Genomic DNA, 23,052 nt, shown 5'->3' on the forward strand with positions numbered 1-23,052 from the left:
TTTCAGTGTGCACAATCAAATAATCATGAGGACTTTAAAACAGGGAGGAAATAAAAAAAACAAAGATGTGTTTTCAGAAGGGCTCAGGGCAAAGCCAACCATCAATGACTTGTCAAATACATGTAATATTTAACTCATTCAGAGAAACTAGGTATGCCTAAATCCAAACCAGAAAATCACAGAAATCAATCATGACCAGCAGCATTAATTAGATGTAAACTAAACACAAATAATGGAAGAACAACCGAACGATTAAGCTACTTATGGATCCATAAAACAAGTTAAGATGAGAGGGTACGGGTTTGTCCACAGGGTGGCGCTATTAGGGAATTAAATCATTAAATCAGAACAGATTAGAGTTTGAACTCTAACAGCAGATTTAAAATGACATAACATCTACTGTTGGATGACGACTAGATGAGCCTAAAAGGGGCTCTGATTTTTTTGTTTGTTCACAGACTTAGAGGAACAATGTGATCACAGAGTGATACTATTGCAGCTTGAAAGTTATCCTGTGTGTGTTAAATTGAATGCCACTCGTAATTTTTATAGAAAAGTTTGTGTGACATCATTTTTATTTAAACGAAAGATTAATCTTAAAATATGTGTCAGAATGGAAACTGTCATTTTGATTAATTAGCGAAAAAGGTGTAAGTAATTTTCTTTTGGTTAAAAATATAACTAAAGATCTTCAGTTATCTTACAGCTTGGTACTTTTCAAAACAGTCAATCATTAAAATATCCGAGACTGTATAATTTATAATCACATGGTATCAATAAGTATCAAAGTATAAATAATTTAGACAACCTTGGCTGACCAAGTTTGTTTTCTCTGCCCTTCCTGTCATGTATTGTCTGCTGTCTTTGTAGCCTTAGCAATACGACTGCAGTATCATATTTTGGTCTCATACATTTTGATTATGAGACATTTGAAGTTAAATCCATTGTAATTGGATATTTAGATATTGTAGCCATTGTGTAACTTTATACTCGTGCAGTTGATGCAAACTTTTTTTGTAGCACATGGCTAACTTTTATGTTTGTGCAGCAAAACTGGATAGAAAGTTGTTGAATCCTCGGACACACTGACTACATGACCTATGATGCATTTTGACCACACGAAGGTCCTGTGACACTTACAGCCGCAGGATCACTAAAATGGTACCAACTCTTGGACACTGTGTCCAATGCCCACGCTTCCCTTCACACTTGGTTCCACTTACTCAACCATCATTAAGCCTTACTTTGGAGCTACTAGAGTCTTTGTTTCCTTTTTTGGCAGTAAATGTCAGTATGTTGATTCGTTGCTATGGAAACAGGAAGTCAGCATCCCTGACAAAAGAGTGAACTCTCGGTCTGTGGGATGACCCCCGCGAGGATCAGATGTTTCCATGTTCAGCATCATTATAGAGTCGGTGTTTTTAACCGGTAATGAGAAACACTCAGGTTTAGTCTTAAAGCCTTAAACAAAGAAATAATGTCATCATAAAGCAAAGATGAATCTCAACCCAGACAAATGTCGCAATCAATACAACTATAAACAAGATTTTACATAAATAAACTTTAATTAAAAAGCTGCAGTAGAAACTAGAGATATAGCCTTCTATGTAATAAAAGTAAATAAAAAAAAGAAATCGTCAATAGTGATGCTAAGGGACAATTAAGACGCTTCCTTTATTTCTATACAAAGACACATATTAAAGCTTATAGCAGGCAGACTTTGAGGAAACCAGAATGAATAAAACTTACAACAGCAGGATGAATGAAACAAGGATATCATCTCAGATACAAAACTTTAGATTAAGAACATTTTTACTCTCAGGAAATAATCCACTACTCACAGTTTTGATTTTTTTTTATCCCTGAACCAAGCGAAGGAAAAGAAATCCAAAAAGATGCTTCAATAGTTGATATCCAGCCTTAGAGACTTCCCCTCCTGCTTGCTGATGTTCAGGTTACCTTTCACTTTGCACATTGTGCAGCATTACTCGCTCGTGTGTGCTACTGTATTTAAAGAGAGAGAAGAAGAGGTGTTCCTGACCCTAACCCCCCCCCCCTTCAGACACAGCTCGGTAAGCATCAGGCAGCTGCAGCTCGGTGACATCATGAACGTGTCCTTAGCAAACTTTGAAGACATTTTTAGAGGGATTTGAGGAATGCATCATGCTTGGTATTAAAACAGAGATGTACTTTTAAATATATTTTCCCTGTTTAATTCCTCGGAGAAATACAGACAAATTAAAAAGATCAACTCAGTTATACCTTTCATTATTTCACTACACCTCACTGTTGAGTGTCAATAACCGCTGTCTCATTTGGGTCAGATCGTGATTTTGAAATATGGATAATAAATTAAATGCTAAAGTAGCACATAAGAAAGCTGCTGTACAGTAAATAGATGGGGTAAGGCTGCTGTTCACTGTGACAGGATGCCCATATATGGAACTAAATCTGAGCTGAAAATGGGGGTTTTGAAGAAGTACAATGGAGAAACTTACCTTCTGTAACCAATACCCATGAATTACTAATTTCTTTAAGATAACATTTAAAATCACATTCTTAGTGTCCCCCTCCCCCTCCCCTATAAGGTGAAGATGCCTTTACTAAAGGCTTAAAGCTAAGTTAATGCAAGCGGTAGCTACTCCTCTAAATATTTTTTTCCTGTCTTCGTTGATTCCATTATCGATGTATGCCCTCAGGAATGATTGTATCACAAACTAGGTATTGATCTTAAACCTGGTCTGTCCCTTGGGCAGATTTAAAACATACAGAGCACACTGATGATAACCTGAACTTCTCACATGCTTTAACAACCCCGGGTTGTTGACATGTTCAGTCAGTCTGTGTATTCATTGACACCTAAAGTCTCAATCTTACGCAAGCATGGCCCCTACATTTCATTACAATTTAAATTTAGACACAGATTAGACAGTAAAATGTGCGGTACTTTTCATAGACATACACAACTCAACAGTCATGGTGGTTACAAATGTCACATTACATCCTCAGGGTTCAGATCTCAGTTCCATGTTTTTCATATTGCAAACTTTTTTTTGCAATCCAGCAGTCTGAACCTTTTCCATGTTCTTCATGGTATAAAGTGCCTGTTAGACTAAGTATACTGTTTAATGCTTATATTCTTACATTATTATTAACTGTGGACATTTTTTTGCAGAGTTTTAACACAGCTTTTAAAAGATGTGATTCCTGGCTAAGAAGGTGAGGATGAATCACCACATCCCTCTTACTAATCACCATTGTTTTGTCTGTATTTGTTTTACAGGCAAAGTGAGTGATTGAGGTTAATTGTACACAGTAAACTCCAGTTGTGTGGATGATTGTAATGATTGATATGGTGCTGGTGAATGTGTCTTGTTTGTTGTCTGTGATATGCTTCCACTTCACTGTTACATCATTTCGCCTCCTGTACTCTCTCCGCGCACAGCAAGATGAAATTTGACAGCTTACTTACAGAAATTAACGGATTTGGTAAATTCCAAACCCAACTAGTTGTAATTCAGTTATTCTCTCGAATTCTTTTGCCATGTCACTTTCTCCTGAACAACTTCATGGCAGCTGTTCCCTCTCATCACTGTAACGTCTCTGCTCTGGGTGATGGAGGCCGCTTTGGTAATTTAACGCAGGATCAGAAACTGGCTGTTGGTATTCCAGCAGTGCAGGATGGGACCCCGAGCTCCTGTCTGATGTTTTCAAATCCACAATATCAACTTCTGTCCGGCTCCAACAGCAGTGAAGAAACCCTGACTGCCCAGTGTCAGAATGGATGGGTGTACGACAACAGCACATTTAAAACCACTCTGGTAACAGAGGTAAGTGTCTTCAGCAAATGTTCCAGCATTATTTCAAAGAATTGATATTACAGAATTACATTAATTTTATTTTATAGAAGAATAACAACTATTTCTTGTTGTCAAACTATAAATGCAATTCGGCTTGAAATTTGAGATGATGAGCAAAAACTAAAAATATATATATATTGTAGTTTTTAACAGCCAAATTTCAACCTGTGAGAGTTTAACATTCTGCTTTCCTAATGCTTTCAATGGTTGCTCTGCAGTGGGATCTGGTGTGCAGTAGAAAGGGGATGAACAAGGCAACAGCCACGATTTTCTTCATTGGTGTGATGGTAGGAGCCCCGATATTTGGGTTTCTCAGTGACAGGTAAGATTAATGTTGTGATTATTGTGGGGGAGCTGTCCCAAGTATGAAATAAAAACCTTAATTAAGTCATGGTTTTTAGATCATAAATTGTGTTGGCTTGTTCTGCTGGGGTTTAAGACGATGGGGATAAAGACAACAAGGGAAATCTATAACCGTTAAAAGACACCGAGAGTAGTTTCCATTTGTTTTTGAAGCTAGATTTAACCTAGAAGTTAAATTACAGGATGCCATGCCTTCTTCTTCTCTGTCTTACGATATTTCCTTTAAACATTGTCTCAGGCATCGGTAAGTGCCAAACTTTAGGTTTTGATTCATGTTGTCTGAATAAAGAAGTCTCTAAAAAGAGCTACAGTTAGAAGGACACCAGCATACTGAAGCGATTCTAGAGTCTGTTCGGGCTCTATAGGAAAACATTTACAGGGGGCCCTCGTGATCCAATGTCTTTTTTCATCCCACACGGATCATTTCCTCTTCATTCTTAAGAGAATTTGACAAATTTAAGTTTTCACAGTAATAATGCGTCCGACGCTAAGGAGTGCAATGAGAGTGAGTGCTGCGGCCCTCTTAGGGAGGTTTCCTATTCTCATTGCGAAATTTGCACATTTTGAGCCGCTGCTGGGGTTTGTCAGATCTCAGGGGCCCATTACTGGCCTGGGGCCCCAAGCAGTTTCCTGCTTGGCCTGTTAACAATCAGCACCTCTGCCAGCATACATCTGATGAGATTGAGCCACTACTTCGTTTAGAAATTCCACAGAAAAGTATTTACAATATTAAGAGGACAATTAAACAGCAAAGAAAACTAAGGTATATGAACTTTCAATATTAAGGATATTACACGGTACAGATATTTGAATATGGTCTAAAGTCAGGATTGAATCATGAAATGAATGTATAGAAACACAATGATAGAATACATAATATCCCCCTGTTAGAAAATGTCTATGTTACACTTTTTATGGTAGGTTCCTACGGAGCCCCTGAAGTCTCAAGATATTTTCTTTGGGGGGGGGGGGCTTTTTCTTGATAAAAAGACAAATAGAGTGCAGATGGTTACACTAAACCAAAAGCATTTTAAAGTAAAAAACGAAAATAAATATAAATAGGTCAAATAAACCTAAACGTATGCAGTAAAAAGGCAGATTTGAAGATCATCTATGTGCTAAATATAGCCAAACTTTTGAATCCTGTAAAAGCAAATTCTATGCCAGGTAGATACAGTAACAGTATAAAAAGGACCTACATGAAAAGTGCCCTCAGATACATGTAACTCCTGTTGTTATCTGGCGATATATCAATACAATTTAAGTCAATATTTTTGATCCCAATTGTTGTTTTGAAACTTTTTCATGTCCAGGTTTGGGCGACGGCCACTGCTGTTGGTCTCTTATGTGTTATCCATGACATTTGCAGTCCTGAGTGCATTCTCCACATCGTATGTAATGTTTGTCATCATGAGATTTTTCACGGGGTTGTCTCTGGCAGGAATAAGTATCATCTCTATTGTTTTAAGTAAGTGGGCTAAAACAATGCTAACCTCTGAGATGATTTAAAGACATGAATTGTGAAACCACTCTTGATCTTGTCTTCCATCCGTATTTATATTTTGACAGATGTTGAGTGGTTCGACATCAAACATCGGACCTTTTCTGGTATAATCTTAAGCCTGGATTGGACTCTTGGAAACTGGATCCTGACAGGAATAGCATACTGTGTGACTGAGTGGAGGATGCTCATCCTGGCAGTGACCTCACCACTGATGGTGTCCATCATCACATGGAGGTAATAAAGTCTCATATTTCACTCTGTGCAGAAGTCAGTGAGACTCTGACATCATCATGTTTATTACCTTTAGGTGGCTTCCAGAGTCTGCGAGGTGGCTCCTAGCCAATGGGAAAGCAGATGTTGCTCATGAGTACCTCATGCAATGTGCTGAGATGAACAAGAGAACAAAGAGCATGGACACTGTTACACCAAGGGTACGACTGATTCTTTGTCAACTGACATCAAACAGTCATGTTGATAAAGAACTTTATACATTTTTTTCTATGTTAAAAAACATAATGTTGGTTTACTTGCTTTCATTATGCTTTCTCCCAGGCATTACTGGAATCTGCTCAAGCTGAAACTGTGAATAAGAAGTACACTTTCTTGGATCTTTTCAAAACCCCAAACATGAGGAAGATTTCTATTTGCTCAGGGATTGTATGGTCAGTGTTTGATTTCATGTGATTTCAATTTTAGGAAATAAACTTAAATGCCTTGTTTCTGAGACTTGAAATGAAAGGTCCACACTAACCTCATGTCTGTGAAGTAGGCCTACAGAGCTGACGCCATGGAGGTGATAACCCAAGCGTGAAGTTACAGAGTTACAAAGAATGGAAGGATACGGAGATAATGCCAGAAACTCCTCTTGTTTTAAAACCTCAAATAGTTGCTTTAACATTTCCGTTTGTGTTTGGATAACACCAGTGAGACGCCACATGTCAATAAGTAAGCCTCAGAGGTGCTGCTGGGTGGATATTCAACTTGAGACAGAGCCTGGTTGTTCCCAGTATTTCTTTCAAAGCCGAGCTAATTATTGCCGGCCTTCAGCTCTTTACTTGAGTGCTATCAATTTTTCCAAGGACCTGTCAGAAAGACGTCATATAAGATTATATGAAAAGAGTTGAAATGCTGAATTAAATCCAAAGTTCGAATCAAAAAGGCAACTTAACTCGTTCGAGGTTTTGATCATCTGAAAGGCTTCTTCAGCTCTGACCTGAAAAGGCTTTTCTGATGAGAGGTGACACATGAGATTAGTATTATAATGAAATCCTGGTCAGTGTGGACTCTTTATGGATGCTTGATGTTTGCAAAACTGAAAGAAGAAACGATTATCCCTCTATGCTGTCATTGTGGCTTATAATGTTTTGTAATTGTGATCTTAGCCATGAATTTTTAAATCAAAGTCTCACAATGTCAACCTCAGGATTAAGGTGTAATAATAACGCAAGAAGTGTCAATGCTTTTCCATTTTCTAGGTATGGAGTTGCATTTACATACTATGGAATAAGTCTGAATATAAGTGGTTTTGGAGTGAACCCATACCTCACACAGTTTATATTTGCATTCATTGAATTGCCGATGAAGATTGGTCTGTATTTCTACCTGGAGAGAGTGGGCAGAAGGCCTGGTGAGGTGTCAGCCCTGCTGTTGACCGGTCTCAGTCTCTTCATCAACATGTTTGTTCCAAAAGGTTATTTGTTTTGTTTTTATCAATTCTGTTTATGTGGTGGAGCAAATGCATTATTTGTCAGCATATCTGAGATATCTCTTGGTCAAAGATTTAAAAATTCCTTCCTCAGGTCAGTGGGTCGCTAGTACTGTTATTGGAGTGATTGGAAAAGCAATGTCAGAAGCCTCCTTCACGATTATCTTCCTCTACACAACTGAACTCTTTCCAACAGTCGTACGGTTAGTCCACAACAAACTCACATCACATAGCTGCACGGTTGACCACAGTGATGTTCTTTCAGTTGTTGCCTCATGTTTTACAGCTTTACATTAACCTCAGCACTTCTGATTCTGCAGACAGAACGCTTTAGGTTACACTTCATTTATAGCACGACTGGGCGTCTCCATTTCCCCTCTCATCATTCTCCTGGAGGACGTGTGGCACCTTCTCCCCTCAGCCATATACTGTGCGGTGGCAGTGGGCTCTGGTTTAGTGGCTTATCTCCTGCCTGAGACATTACACGTCCAGCTGCCACAACACATCGAGGAGATTGAGAAACCAAGGTAAAGTAGGAACCTGTCAAAGCAGGATTATATGTTATTTAATAGTAAAGCTACAGTCAACATCAGTGACCTTCAGTGCCAAAGAATAATCCTGTCAACACGGCAAAGAAAAGGCTGTATTGTACACTGCCTACTTCAACATCTTCATCAATAATTTACACCGTTTTCTTAAAATTCTTTGCCTTTCCTGAAGTCTGTAATCGTTGTAAGATGAAATGACTAACTTCAGTTTCTCTTTATTTCAGGGGGGAATCAACAAGGAGGAAGGAGATTCATTAAAATCTAATGCCTTGGCCATGGCAGTGATGAAGTTTGTTATACAATGAATCAACCTTCATCAATTGAAAAGGAGTTGAAAATGTAAACATAATTTAAAGCTTGAAATAATTGAACAAAGTCTGCATTTAAGATGTCCAAAGGTTTCCTGTCTTACACACCAAGAAGTCAGCAGAAGAAACCCCAAGAGCAGTGTTTCTGTATGTTATTTTCAGTTGGCAATAAAGTGGTACTAATAAACAATAATGTTGATTTGAATTTAACAATTGATGTTGGAGTAGATCTTCTGGACGTAGAGATCTGTTACTCTCAGCACAGGAGTTATTAATCTTCTGCCAGAGTTGGACCAGAAGCGATCAACTGGAGACTTCATGAAAGTCCATGATAAATTTGTATGAATATAAAATAAACTAAAGGTCAAATATTATGCATAATATACTTTACTATGTTTTTCTAACACTAATATGTGTCTCTAGCTTGTCTACAAACACCCCAATTATGAGAAAAGTTTTCTTTTCAGAAAATGTGTGCTCAAACAGGCCGTTTGGAGATTTTCCCTTCATGACATCACAAAGTGCAGTAACGCCCTCCCCCATGTGGGTGACACCATGGGTGGTTCTAGGCAGGGGGCTCCAAAAGGAAGAGCCCCCCTAATAACACAGTATTTGACTCAACAACCGGACTCACAATCTAGTATTAAATACTGTTACTGAAACAAATATAAATCATGGTATTTTATGTTGTGGTATTTTATGATGTGCGCTATTATTTGGCATAATATATATATATATTTTAAAGCGATCATCTTTGTCTATTTTTCACCTGGGTTTAATGTTCCCCTCTGATAAAACTACTGGCCTCAGTTTGGCCCCCTCAGTAAAAGTGGTCTAGAACCGCCACTGGGTGACACTTCCACATCGGTGTTTGATCTGCCCTCTGAGTCCGCCTTTCCGACATAAACAATCATGCATGGAGCGAGAAAGCCCAAGCCACCCAAACCCGGCCAGAGAGGCGTACACATAACCACAGCAGAAATCAAGTATGTCCTGTGTAAATGTCTCTCTGAGTCTCGCCAGCTGTACAGTTGTCGGAGTCGTGTTTACATCATGTTTACATGGACGGGAAGGCCTTGCATTTAAAGCTGTTTTAGTCAAGGACTAGAGAAAAGAAGAAGAACATATCCTACTCACTGCTCGTAGATCAAGGTCATTCCGTGTCAATTTATGTGCAATATGAAGCTATGAGTTAAACAAAGTGCGTTAACATTAGCCTGCTTACACAACAATGCAGGCCATTGGCAATTGAGCAAAGGACAATTTTGTCCACAGCTTGCGCTTAATGATGGTGCGTTCTAATTGATATCTGTGTGTAGAACGCGACAGGAGGGGGTTGAAGGTGTGCCGCTGGAGCAGAGCGGAGGTTTCAGGATAGCGGGGGGGGGGGGGGGGGGGCGACATCTACTGGATCAAAAAGTGGCAAATTTTTCCTTTTAAAGCTATAGAAACAGATTCAGCCTCTTCTGAGCAGGACTGAAATAGAGGGGTTAATACACATGAACAAAAAAAGGATCAGAGTGGATTTTTAGAAAGAAAGCTGTGGGAGACAGAATGATTAATCATTACTTTGTTTTTTTAGGATTCAAATAAATTTTCTGCCACAAGCATGTTGTTTTAACTTTAAGACAATAATCCTCTCCTCAGTATTCACTAAATATTAATTTGCTTTCTTTACACATTCACTCATCACCTTAGCTGACCATTGACCAACAGTAGTTAACAGTGTGCGAGAGACTAGTGAGTCCCTTTCAAAACTAATACTGTGCTCTTAGAGTTGTACCTTGTTTTTCTCTTAACATCACTCCTAATTGGATGTGTTGCATTAAAATAACAAGATGAAGTTTGAGAATATACTGGCAGAGGTGGATGGCTTCGGGAAATTCCAAATAAGGACGATCCTGTTGATGGTGATCCCTCGTGTGACTTTGCCTTTTCACTTTTTGCTGAATAATTTTATTGCGGCGATTCCTTCTCACCACTGTGACATCAGCTCTCTGGATGATGGAGATATGTTTAGGAATTTATCCCAGGCAAAGAGGGCTATCGTGAGTATTCCAGTGCAGGAGGACGGGACGCAAAGCTCCTGTCAGATGTTTGCAGAGCCGCAGTATCACCTGCTGCTCAACTCCACCAACATCACTGAACTACCCACAGTGCCGTGCAGGAATGGATGGGTGTACGACAACTCAACCTTCAAGTCTACTCTGGCCTCAGATGTGAGACTTATTTATTTTCATTTTGTAATCAAATAATCAAAGTAGCATCATTTCCAAATTAGCAAAAATGTTTCTTGTTTTCCTGTGTGTGTTGTCTGTGTTTCTCACGCAGTGGGATCTGGTTTGTGATAACAGAAGAGTGAACAGAGCCATAACCACTATCTTCTTCATGGGGGTAATGCTTGGAGCGGCGGTGTTTGGATATCTTAGTGACAGGTGCTCAAGTATTTGATCAAAATCAGCTTCAGAGTTGATTGCAAAGTAGGTATACACATAGAAACAATGTATCTTGGTGTTTTGGGAACCAACGGTAGACGTAGAAGTAGAATAGACGATAGAAAAGAAAGTAAACTACTGTAGCTAAAAATGTACAGAGAAAACGATAAACAATATACATTTGAAAAAATAATATATACAATATGTACAATATATCTATTTCATTTTGTTTTTAAATAGCTGCATAGTTTTTGTTCAAATGTTCCCCTGGGAGTTCGTAAAAACGTACTCCTCGAAATACAGAGAGAAAATCATAAATCACACAATGAGGTCAAATTTGACCTCATTATCGGACCTGTTTTAAACCAAGGACAAAATTATGTATTAACTTTTTTTTTAAGCATTAAAAGTGCACCATGTTGTTTAGGTAGAGACATTTCAAAGTTGGAGAAATGTACAGTTTCTGTGGTATATGTTCATAACTCTATACACAAACTGTCATCAGGGGAATATTTGGTCCCTAGAACACTGTTTGAAGATAAAATGATACGTGGGAAGTTATGGTGGTGAGCCCGCAACAGTGAAACTGTAACTCTCCTGGTAGCTTTTAAGCTCTAAACAATGTTCCAGGGACCCATTTTTTCTTTGAGTAGAGTTAGTGTATTTAGTTCAGAAAATATAACATAGAATTGTTTCACTACCGAATCTCCATAGTGCACCTTTAATATTATTTTATAATTTTAATGCTCCAGTAGTACAAGCTGGCTTCATTGTGTTTTGCTACTTCCAAACTTTACGATCAACACCTACAAAGAGTGAAGAGTTGGTCCAAAAGTTGCCACACTAGTTATCAATGATGCATAAACTTAGCCAACCTGATGAGGCACATCAGTATTGCATATTCAACCCCCGCAGATATTACAGTTACACAATTCAAAGTAATACAGTTAATACTCAACCAGCAGAACATAAAACCGTGATGTACTGAAAAGTACTGCACAACTAAAAAAAACAACAACCTCGGCCCGGTTTTAACCTCAACCCCAATCCAGAGATGAAAGCCACATACAGTTCTCACTCCTTCCCCTCCATATCCAGGATAATTGATCTAACAAGTCGTTGTTACATTACCTTTTCTAAACATTTGTCTCTTACAGGTTTGGCAGGAGAACAATGCTTCTCGTGTCCTATATTGCAACCACCTTCTTTGGATTTGCCAGCGCTTTCTCGCATCATTTTGCCATGTTTGCTGTCATGAGGTTCTGCACTGGAGTAGGACTATCTGGAATAAGTATAATCACCATTGTCCTTTGTGAGTTGTATGTCAGGGTATTTGACTCTTTTAAAAAATAAATGAAAAAAAGCTAGTTTTAATAGATCTGAAATGTCATCATTGCTCTTTTCAGGTATTGAATGGGTGGACATTAAGCATCGCACTGCAGTGGGTGTTTTGATAAGCCTGGACTGGAGTTTTGGCACTGCTATGCTGCCTGTTATCGCTTACTTTGTGAAGGACTGGCGATACCTGACAGCCACAGTAACCACTCCACTTTTTCTGGCAATGGTCACCTGGTGGTAGGGAAGCATACATTCTTGAGCTTTCATTACGGTTGTCGTTAGAGGCAGAGGTGTGATTCTTGAGTTTATATTTAATGTCTTTGTCACAGGTGGCTCCCTGAATCTGCCAGGTGGTTGATAAGTAATGGAAATGTCCAAAGAGCTCATTTTTACCTGAGCAAATGTGCACAAATGAATGGCAGAGAGCAGTTCATGGCTGACTTCAAGCCTGAGGTAACACATTTTAGAATGTCTGATCAGACTGTTTTCATTCACATGTCATACTTGTACCAAAGAGAGGACATACACTTTCATTGACATATTACACTTGTCTGGCTTTCCCTCGCCATTTAGTGTGTTTAGTGTCTCAATCTGTCCCTCAAGGATCCTTTAAGAATCTACATAGGCACCAAGGGCTAATAGGGTTATCCATATAAGAACCTCAGATCAACTGTTCAGGCTGTCCAGTATTAAGGAATCAAGATTAAAGAAGTAGGCCCTGACCAATATATGAGATTTCTTGGGCTGATATCGATATTAGGGAGAGAAAAAAATCTGATACCGGTATCTCAGCCGATATCTTTCTGAGATCTATCTTGGATGTTTAAAGATAGATAGATATAAATATACACATTTATTGGGTTGATCCCTCACATGCAGTTATCAAACTCTTGCGGAAAAGATATAAAATGAAGACAAATTGGTCACTCAACTGGAAAGTAACTGCACATGTACGTGCATCAGTGCTCGACACTCTGGAGAGTGATAATGCTTGTTGTAATCCATATAGCACCCTCTGCTGGTGACAGCCAGGAAGAGGACGCCGAGTGTAATACAATGAATATTTGACTGGATAATAAATCTAGTTATATCAGCGCATATCAGAGATAAAATTAGCCGATACAGATAGTTACTTGATATGCTAATATTGGCTGATACATCGGCCGGCGGATAAATCAGTCGGGCTCTATAAGGAAGTCTGGTAATGTAGTAGAAAGACAGATAAGGTCTGCTTGGGGTGGAGGTTGAGGATGATGATAGGATAAAACAATGCTGTACTTCCGCAAGGAAGACCGGGTGCAAGTTTTTTGTTAAACAAAAGTTTAATGATGAGGTTTTATGTAACCCAATTCATGATTTGGGTTAGGGTTAAAAAGGACAAATAGATGTTGACCTCACGTGAGAAAGGAAGAAAGCATATGTTAAAGCTGGAGCTTGATCCAAAGGCAGCTGGACTTAATTGAATAAGTTGATAAGACATTTCACCTCTCCTCCAAAAGGCTCGTTCAGCTCTAAACTAACTGGTGGACGAAGCTAGATCAAGATCTTCTTCAATTAAGTCCAGAGGCCTTTGGATCAAACTTCCATTTACCATGACCTGGATGACTGAGAACCTGCACACACATGCTAATCATGTGCTGCGTTGTGTGTCTGTGACAAGGAGTTGATGTTAGACTGCCTGGAATGAGTACATGTTGAACTCTTAAGGTTTTAAAATTGTGCATAACTTTCTGTAAGCTCTAATTAGACTACATTAATCTTACCATTTCTAGACAGTAATTGATTCCTGCTACAAATCTGACCAACCTTCCCCTCTCACTCACCAGGTTCTTTCCAAAGTAATACTTGTAGAAAATGATAAAAGAAAATATTCCTATTTGGATCTCTTCAGGACACCCAGGATGAGGAGAGTGGCTCTCCTTACTGGCGTTGTGTGGTATTTACATTTTGGTTTTTATCTTTAAAACATTTTTTTAAACCTTCTACACTTGAAAAATAAAAACATCTTTACAACACCCTGCCCATATAATCACTTCACCTGAGATCAGCAAACTAACTACAACAAAAAAAAAGATGACTATGGGACCACTATGTGTCAGTTTTTGCATATTTTTATCTTTGGTGATGAACTCAAAGATGTCTTGAAATACAAACACATTTAACTATAATTTAAATATTAAGAGTCATTTTGAGCGATTCATACTTAACCTGAGTTTTTCTATTTTATGTTTCTTTTTACTCGTATTTCTCCTTTTTAGAGGCAAATATTGTCATTTTTCTCTCCACTGATATCTTACATGTGTTACTATGAGGATCAATAAGAAATGTTCAGATTATAAACTGAAATGCATTATGGGTGAATTATAGATTAAATCATATAGATTAAAGTACCCAACACTATAAAAAAGACGCTAAAATAAAGTTAATTTTGACTAGTTTAAACAATTACATCGTCATTTATTTGTAAGAATTATTCAGTAATAATGATGCACTAACAGGGGTCGCTCTGCTGCATAGTGATTACTTACTTCTACATTTGATACTTTAGCATCACACACTGTTAGCTTTGAATACATTAGTAATTCGACATTAGTAAAAATTTTGAACGTAGGGCTTTGGTGGAGTTACTAATAAAGAGGGATTGCTAGTTTTAATGTAGTACACGATCTTTATTCTTTTTCCTACGCTGCAGTCGACCCATATTTAGATCCATATCTCTCTGCAGTGTGAAACGACTTTCAGATAACTCACTGATTAAGAGCAGCACTTTAACTTTTGACCGTTAAAGATTCCTATCGCAGATACCTGCCAGCCAATCAGAAGAAAGCATTTTTTTTGGAGGCTAATGTGTAACTTTTAAAACATCTGTGACTCTCTTTCATAGGTTTGGAGTGACCTGTTCATATTATGGAATAAGCTTTAACATAACTGGGTTCGGTGTGAACATTTACCTCACACAGTTCATCTACGGTGCCTCTGAAGTTCCAGCTAAGGTGTTCATCTTTTTAACCCTAAACAAAATTGGCAGACGGTTGAATCAAGCTGGAACACTCTTTATGACCAGCCTGTGTATCCTCTGCAACATGTTTATCCCACCAGGTGATCAATTCATGTGTGAGCTTCTATACACCTGCAATAAGTATACCATTTCATTTGGGATTTAATGAATAAAAGTTCAATAAAAAAAGGCTACCTACAGGGGCGGCAAGTTGTCAAAAGTACAATTATACATGTTGGGTCTTATATAATAAAACAAGGGAATACATGTAATTCCAGATGTTTCTCTTCTCAGATAACGGGCCATTCAGGACAGCTGTGGGGGCTTTGGGCAAGATGTTTGCAGAGGGAGCATTTACGACTATATTTCTGTACACAACAGAGCTTTATCCAACTGTAATGAGGTCAGACAAGTATTTTATTTAAAGGTTTTATTTTGCACATGTAGAGGATCTATATCCACCAGTTTCCTCCAAGATGCATATAGTAATTGTATCCTGGAGTCAGTTGTCCCTGTATACAATAACTCTTTGTGTATTTTGTTACTTTAGGCAAAATGGACTGGGTTACTGCTCCTTCATCGCTCGTTTTGGCGTGTCTGTATGCCCTCTCATCATGGTTCTTGAAGAAGTGTGGGGCCATTTACCAAATACTATTTTCACCTTGGTGGCTTTTGTTGGAGGAGTGTCAGCCTCTTGTCTCCCTGAGACAAACAACGTCCGTCTACCAGAGACCTTAGAGGATGTGGAACGGACAAGGTATTGGGAGCTCGTTTTTTTTATTGCATCCAAAAATTCAAAAGAGTATTGAACTACATATATATATGTTTTGATATAAAAATGTCTTTTTTATTTCAGAAGAAGATCAAGCTCCCCATCTGAAGAGAAAGCTCCATTGTAAATGTTTCTTTATTGCAACTTTAGAGGAGATCTGTTGAGTTGCAGGGAATAAAAGCTGTGGTATTACAGTATGATAAAGAATAAGCAAGTAGAGGTTGACCTCTGTAACTGTTTTTATCATATTACATTTTACAGTTTCACTAATATCTGATTGATTTTTGTGTCACACTAAACATAGTCATTTTTAACCCCTTCAGTCCAATGCACTCAACTTCTGTTCACTCTCTAATAGTTTTGTCTATCTCATTGTCAATCAACATATCACCACACCATCAGCCCTCACAGGCAAACTGTACTGAAGCTGTTGTTAATCTCTTGTTTTTTTAACACAATTAAATCAGCATGTGAGCACCAAAGTTTGTTTGTATCCCTTTACTTAATGAGCTAATAGCGAAACTAAAACTAACTGTCCCTATAGAATCACAATCCACAATCCACTTAACTTAACATTTGTTGGTTAACTTCATCAATTGTTTTTCTATTCATCAGTTATGTGGTTCTTGAAGCCAAAAGATGCTGTCAGAGAAAAATAAAATACAGTTCAATTTCTTTGTCCATCAAATGTTTATAAATCAATTTCATTTATTTAAATTAAAGAAAATTCAGAACAGTGTCACGGGTGTTTCAGAGTGTAATTGTCTCAGACAGGAATCCATATAACATGATCATCTTTAAACTCTCCCCCTCCTACTGCAGATGAAGAGAAAAATTAAAAGAATGACACTCTATCTGACTGATCATATAAGGGTCAATACAATTTTCTTCACAACAAAAGCAGACTTCTCTTGGCTCCCTTTGAATTTTCTGGATTGCTTAATCCCATATGAACGAACGCTGTGCCTCCTGTGGTACCCTCATCTAGCCCCCTAGACATTGGTCTTAATAAATTGTTGAAAGATTTCAGAGGACCCATTGGACCTCCTCAGCTTTCTTTTGTTAACTTATCTCTCCCAATCTGATGTGTATCAGGTTGTCTTTATGAAACTGCAGCTAAAAAGAGCTGATCTGATCACGCTGACTTCTATTAGGAAACGTTTCAGAAACTGTTCTGATGCTGCTGCTTTACTACGCCTCACAAACTGAAATAAAAGATCTGGAGTGCCCCAAGGTTCAGTTTTGGGCCCCAGGCAGTTGTTTAGAACATGTCTTTGTAGCTCTAGAATAATCTGACAGAGGAGATCAGGTCAGCTGAGTTAGTGAAACGTACATTTATCTGTTGTATTGTTGTAGCATGAGACCCTTTATTTGCATGTGATACTGACACGGAACACCAGGTGGAGCTTTGGCCTGTGGTGGGCAAAAAGCCAAGGCTCGAAGTGTATGAATGGAAAAACTCTTATTTGACTGTGTTGGCTAACATGGTGTAACCATGGAGGTGGTTTAATGTCAGCTTTATAGTATTGGATTATTGAAGTCTGATATTGTGGATGAGTAGAAACGTTTCGTATGGAATTGTAAGAAGATCAATGTATCAAAACTGGAAAAGTGCATTGAACATTTGTTTGTAGATTCACCAAGACTTCACATTCAGAATAATGCCAATTCATCCCTCAGTGGCTTTTTGTGACTATATTGAAGGGTGAAGAGCCTTTCCAGATTCTAATTCTTGTAGTTCTTTGATTCAATTTTATGACTTTTAAAATATGTTTTATTTCTTAATCTGTGGGCAAACAGTTTTATTAAGTTATCTCTTATTCAAGGCTAAGGCTTGACTGACTGGAGTTAAAATCCCTGACCCTTACCAGCAGTCTTAAAAAATACAGCTAATTAATAAATAGATCCTGTCCTAAACATTAAGTCTTTGCCCTTTTGTTTGAGTCTAGAGCACCACACATAGGACACTCGTTCAGTCATTCCTCAATCACTACAAGATTATTTAAATAATGAAACATTCCCTTTTTACATTTTGAATACTCAAGCTTTGATTGGGGCTCTTTAGGGTGTTGTAAAATGCTACAGTATGTTTTGCTGATATCTAACAAACACCTTTTACTCTTTACACAAAAAAATAGGCCAACGGTTGGAACAGGCTGGAATACTAATCTCCTCTCATGGTAAATGATCGATTTATGTTTGCCTTTCTTGTAAAGAATAACATTATGTGTGGCTACACTGTTACATCTTGAACTCAGTTCAAATACCAACACATTTTCAAATCAAACTTAGAGCATGACAGACTATACACCAGAGGAAAAAAGGTGCTCCAATAGTTACATTTATACAAAATATGCTGTTAAAAAACAATAATTCCTCACTGCTTTAAATCTAAAATATACCTCAAAAGTCATTTGCTTCACAATCACACAGATGAATGTTATTTTAATGGTTACGTAAAGTTAAAAATTCACCCATTTTAACTTCAATCTAGCAGTGAGAAGATGCCAAAGGTTAGTTTGTCGGGGTCTGAGAGTGCGGTTTACCGTCTTCTTCTTCTTTTAAGTGCCCACATTTTATGCATCAGGAATTTGATCTCAGTTCGAAAAAAGGTCCAGAGCTTGCAGTGAGACTGAGACGCTACAATGAAGTTTGAGAACATTCTCGCAGATATCAATGGATTTGGAAGGTTTCAGATCATGGTCATTGTGATCAGCTTCATTGCCCGTTTCACTCTTCCCTGTCACTTCATGCTCAACAACTTCATCGCTGCTGTTCCCTCTCACCACTGTGACATTAGCTCTCTGGACGAAGAAGACATTTTTAGGGGTTTATCCCCGGCGGACAAGCTTTTTGTGAGTATTCCTGTGCAGGAGGATGGGACTCCAAACTCCTGTCAGATGTTTGCAGAGCCGCAGTATCACCTGCTGCTCAACTCCTCCAACATCACTGAACTACCCACAGTGTCGTGCCAGAATGGATGGGTGTACGATAACTCTACTTTTAAGTCTACTCTGACTTCAGAGGTGAGCAACTTTTCCTTTTATTGATAGAACTTAATATGAACACCTTTTACGATTAATCTCACCCTCTCTTTTTATCTGTGTGTAAAAGTGGGACCTGGTGTGTGATAGGAGAGGTAAAAACAAAGCGACTGCAACCATCTTCTTTGTTGGAGTGATGTTTGGAGCCATGTCGTTTGGTAGTCTGAGTGACAGGTATAGATTTTAAACTACTTTACAGCTTTGAATACCTGGTGTTTCAAACTAAGTGCATCCAAAGTAAATTGTGATACTTTCTGTCTTTTAATAGGTACGGGCGGAGGATCATGCTGCTGGTGTCCTATGTGACTGGAATGCTCTTTGCCATTGCAAGTGCTTTTTCTACATCCTACGTGATGTTTGTGGTGCTGAGGTTCTTCACTGGGTTTTGCATCACAGGCATCATCATAGTCTCACCAGTCCTCAGTAATTTACTCTTGTTTCTATATCAAGTTATCACCTCAGAAACCTTGGCTAACAAATGGAGGCCTGAGAAGCCACATTTTATCATGTGTATCAAAAGTATTCTCAGGGTTTGACTCTTGCAAAGTGATCAGGTGTGTTATTTGCAGGTGTAGAGTGGGTGGACATTGAGCACAGGAAACTGGTGGGAGTAATCGACAGCTTATCCTGGACCTTTGGGAACACAGCATTTGCTGCCATCGCTTACTTCGTGAATGACTGGAGATGGCTGATTGTTAGCGTCAGCTCACCTCTGGTCCTGGGCATCATCACCTGGAGGTATGACTCTAAAATCTCTCATCCTATAATCCTTCAGCATGTTTTGGAGAGCTGAAAAATATCTCTGAGTACCTTGTAGCATTGTGCAGGCCATACGATACATATTAGGGAAACAAAATTCAGACAATGCTTCCACTGAGAAGACGATCATCTCTCAAAGGTATTTCAGTAGTTAAAAGGTCAAAGAGATAAAATGGGAGCAAAATCAAGAGCAGCACATAGTCCTAAAAAAAATAGCAAACTGATGCAGACTACGTCAAAATGTTTTATTTTTTTACCTGATTTTCCTGTCTTCAATCTTTCCTGCCATGTTCAATATAATTAACTTGGTCCCTCTAGGACACGATAACAAGCAGATCTCAGAGATCAACAAAATACAAATAAAAAATTGCTTTACAAATAATCAATTATCAGCACCACATCCTCTGTCCTCCATCAAAACCACAATTAATTTGCATCCACTGAAAACGATGTAATTAGGAGAAGGTCAGAAGAAATGACTCGAGTGAAGTCACACGAGTCACCTTAGAAATGTAAAAAAAAAAGCTGTGATTTTACCAGAAATCTGTAGCCTGTTCCTCATCAGTGCTAGGCTAGCAGCCTGAAAATACACAGGTGGCTTGTGGAATAACACACCTGATGCTCTGACTGATCTGGTGTGGTTGAGATGCATTGTGGGTAATGTAGGCACCTGGTTTTGAGAAAAAGAAGTGGATTTTTTTTATGAGGTAATTTCTATCTTTTAACATTGATACAACCATGATGTGATTCAGTATTTCATTTTTTAATTAAAGGCTGTTGAAACATTTGAGATCTCCCAGTAGTCAGTATGTGTATTCTATTGATATTTGCCTTTTTATGCTGTGTCCTACTGGGAGTTTGATACAGAGGTTCTATTCACTGTTCACCACCTTTTAATTAATGCTGTTTAAAATAAAATGATCAATTGTAATAATGGCTTTTTGATAACTATCAGGTGGATGCCAGAATCAGCAAGGTGGCTTATAGCCAATGGGAAACTGGAGCAGGCTCAGAAGTATTTGAAAAAATGTGCCCAGATGAACAAAAGAGAGGATTCCACAGACACTCTGAAAACTGAGGTATGCAGGGTTTTTCTCAGTTGATCAAGATATTTCAATGAAATCAACATCAGCATTTAATCTTTCAATTTATAAGGAGTTTCTTTTTTCAAACAAACTTTTCAGCCCTTCAACAATTGTAATCTTTAACAGATGGTGTAAAGAACATTGCTGCTTTGTATTTTTCAGACACTTTCCACCATTGTAGTGACTGAAAAAAGAGACCGCACCTACTCCTACCTGGATCTGATACGAACACCGAAAATGAGGAGACTAGCCTTCAGCACTGGTACACTGTGGTCTGTATTCAGAAATATACTGGGTCTTTATTTTTCCACAGATTTTCAAGTTCCATATTATAAGTCTGATTGTATCGACACGGGTAATTGTTTGTACTGAATGACGTTTATCTTGCTCTTTTTATAGGTTTTGTGTGGCCAATGCTTTTTACGGCATCAGCTTTAACATCACAGGCTTCGGGCTCAACATCTACCTCACTCAGTTCACTTATGCTTTGGTTGAACTACCGGCCAAAGTATCCCTTTATTACTTACTGGATAAGATAGGCAGGCGGAGGACTGAGGTGGGATCTCTTTTTCTGGCTGCTGTCTGTCTTGGCATCAACATTTTAGTACCTAAAGGTAAAGAAACCTTAATGTCCACAGACCTACGCTCAAGCTTTGTAAGGCTATGTGGTTGTTTTTGATGAATGTCACAGTTTCAATTACAGATTACAGTTGAAGAGCATTATATCTTTTCATGATTGAAATGATCAAATGCATGAGTAAAAAGAATCCTGTCCTGATTTCAGACATGTCTGTGGTGAGGACAGTGGTAGCCGTCATTGGAAAAGGGTTTTCTGCAACATCGTTTGGCACTGTGATTCTCTACAGTTCAGAGCTCTATCCCACTGTAGTGAGGTAACTATGCTTTCTTCCCCTTTCATTTATGCCCAATGGAATCAAACAAAAAACTTCAGATTTTTCAATCCATACCGAGCAGTTCATACTAAGATGGTCAACATTTTCGATACTTTGATACTTTTCAATACCACTTACTTCAAACTATATCATCTCCATTAGTTATTTTAATGATGGTATATAAACGTAGCGTTAAAAAAAGGTCAGATCTTCTGTCTTTTTTTTTTTAACCAGAAGCTGGTGAGTGACAGATTCTAAATTGAACAAATACATGGGGTGTTTGCATGTTTTTTTTTGGTTATTAAAAACCAGAAATAACCCAATTGGGTGCCTAGAATTTGTATTTTTGTTGGCCTGGTATGGAAGCAGATATCAGTATTGCTTGAGGTTTACTGGTGTCTTGACGGTTTTTTAAACGCTTCAGGAAAACAGATGAATCCTCATACAAAGCTGTATAGTGGTAAAATATGTATTCATTGTTTTGTAGGCAGAATGGTATGGGCTGGAACTCATTCATGGGTCGTATGGGTGTGGCTGTGGCTCCTCTGATCCTCTTACTGGACGAGGTGTGGAGAGACCTGCCGCAGGTCGTCCTGTGTCTCGTGGCTTTACTGGGAGGAATGGTGGCAAGAACGCTGTCAGAGACACACAACAAGTGCCTGCCAGAGACCATAGAGGACATTGAACAGCACTGGTAGTCCCTCAAACCACTGCGTATGTATTTCAACTGTTAAATTTAGTGGTTCAGTTGATGCTTAAAGTATGATTACCTTCTCATGTTATTAAAATAGTTTTTATTTTAATGGATATTTAAGTCAATGTGAGCAAAAACATGATACTGTTTGAATTTTTGATTAACACTTAGTAGTAGCACTGATCTCTTGAAAGTAAATCTTTTACAAATTGTGGCACTAAAGACGTGATCCTTTCTGTTACACCAACTAACAAGCCTTTGTCACAGCTTACACACTGTATGTACATGAGCTACAGGTTGTCAGGTGTTTTAGTTACCATCAACTATTTAGAGAAGAGAAAATGATCCAGATTGTTTGAAGAAAAATGATCCAAATTAATTCATTTAATTTAGTTTGTTTTTGTAGCTCATACAGAGGCATCAGAATGGAGCACAGGAGCTTTGATTTGAGAAAATGTAAAAAAAATAAATAACTATGTAGGAGAACAATGTCTTCCACCCTACATTATTCATCGTTTATCATCAGCTCCGCCCACAGGATGGGAAGCAGTTACATCGAGGTGAATACAATATGTACCATGGTCATTAGAAAGTTTTGATTTGACTTAGTATCGTTTCCTGTTTACACAAACCAGAACATGCTCCGGTTTCTTTTCTGTACTGTGTCATAAGATGAGCTCCATGTTATAATATTAATAAATCTAAAACTTAAAAAAAAAACCTGACGTTACTGAGTTATTTTCTTT

At 38.3% G+C, this 23,052-nt stretch overlaps 3 protein-coding genes across 4 annotated transcripts; all 3 read left to right on the forward strand.

Moving 5' to 3' along the window:
* Positions 1-3,422: 3,422 nt before the first annotated feature.
* On the forward strand, positions 3,423-8,738 carry LOC132954683 (solute carrier family 22 member 7-like). Its single transcript, XM_061027308.1, has 10 exons — positions 3,423-3,830; positions 4,079-4,182; positions 5,537-5,691; positions 5,793-5,961; positions 6,035-6,158; positions 6,280-6,389; positions 7,203-7,417; positions 7,527-7,635; positions 7,753-7,959; positions 8,205-8,738. The coding sequence occupies exons 1-10, from the start codon at positions 3,450-3,452 to the stop codon at positions 8,236-8,238; spliced, it is 1,608 nt and encodes a 535-aa protein (XP_060883291.1). The 5' UTR covers positions 3,423-3,449; the 3' UTR covers positions 8,239-8,738.
* A 1,367-nt stretch (positions 8,739-10,105) lies between these two features.
* LOC132954689 (solute carrier family 22 member 7-like) lies at positions 10,106-16,179 on the forward strand. Of its 2 annotated transcripts, XM_061027321.1 has the most exons (10): positions 10,106-10,507; positions 10,620-10,723; positions 11,881-12,035; positions 12,130-12,298; positions 12,391-12,514; positions 13,888-13,997; positions 14,946-15,160; positions 15,354-15,462; positions 15,610-15,816; positions 15,916-16,179. In XM_061027321.1, exons 1-10 carry the CDS (start codon positions 10,127-10,129, stop codon positions 15,956-15,958), a joined length of 1,617 nt encoding a protein of 538 aa, XP_060883304.1. In that variant the 5' UTR covers positions 10,106-10,126; the 3' UTR covers positions 15,959-16,179. The 2 variants fall into 2 exon arrangements, with proteins under 2 accessions (XP_060883304.1, XP_060883312.1); XM_061027329.1 differs by lacking the exons at positions 15,354-15,462; positions 15,916-16,179.
* A 2,170-nt stretch (positions 16,180-18,349) lies between these two features.
* LOC132990645 (solute carrier family 22 member 7-like) lies at positions 18,350-22,910 on the forward strand. The gene is made up of 9 exons (XM_061058997.1): positions 18,350-18,857; positions 18,946-19,049; positions 19,144-19,298; positions 19,445-19,613; positions 20,590-20,713; positions 20,882-20,991; positions 21,119-21,333; positions 21,504-21,612; positions 22,100-22,910. The coding sequence occupies exons 1-9, from the start codon at positions 18,477-18,479 to the stop codon at positions 22,308-22,310; spliced, it is 1,578 nt and encodes a 525-aa protein (XP_060914980.1). The 5' UTR covers positions 18,350-18,476; the 3' UTR covers positions 22,311-22,910.
* Positions 22,911-23,052: the final 142 nt, after the last annotated feature.

This window comes from Labrus mixtus, chromosome 2, assembly GCF_963584025.1.
Source record: "Labrus mixtus chromosome 2, fLabMix1.1, whole genome shotgun sequence".
Taxonomy (NCBI): domain Eukaryota; kingdom Metazoa; phylum Chordata; class Actinopteri; order Labriformes; family Labridae; genus Labrus; species Labrus mixtus.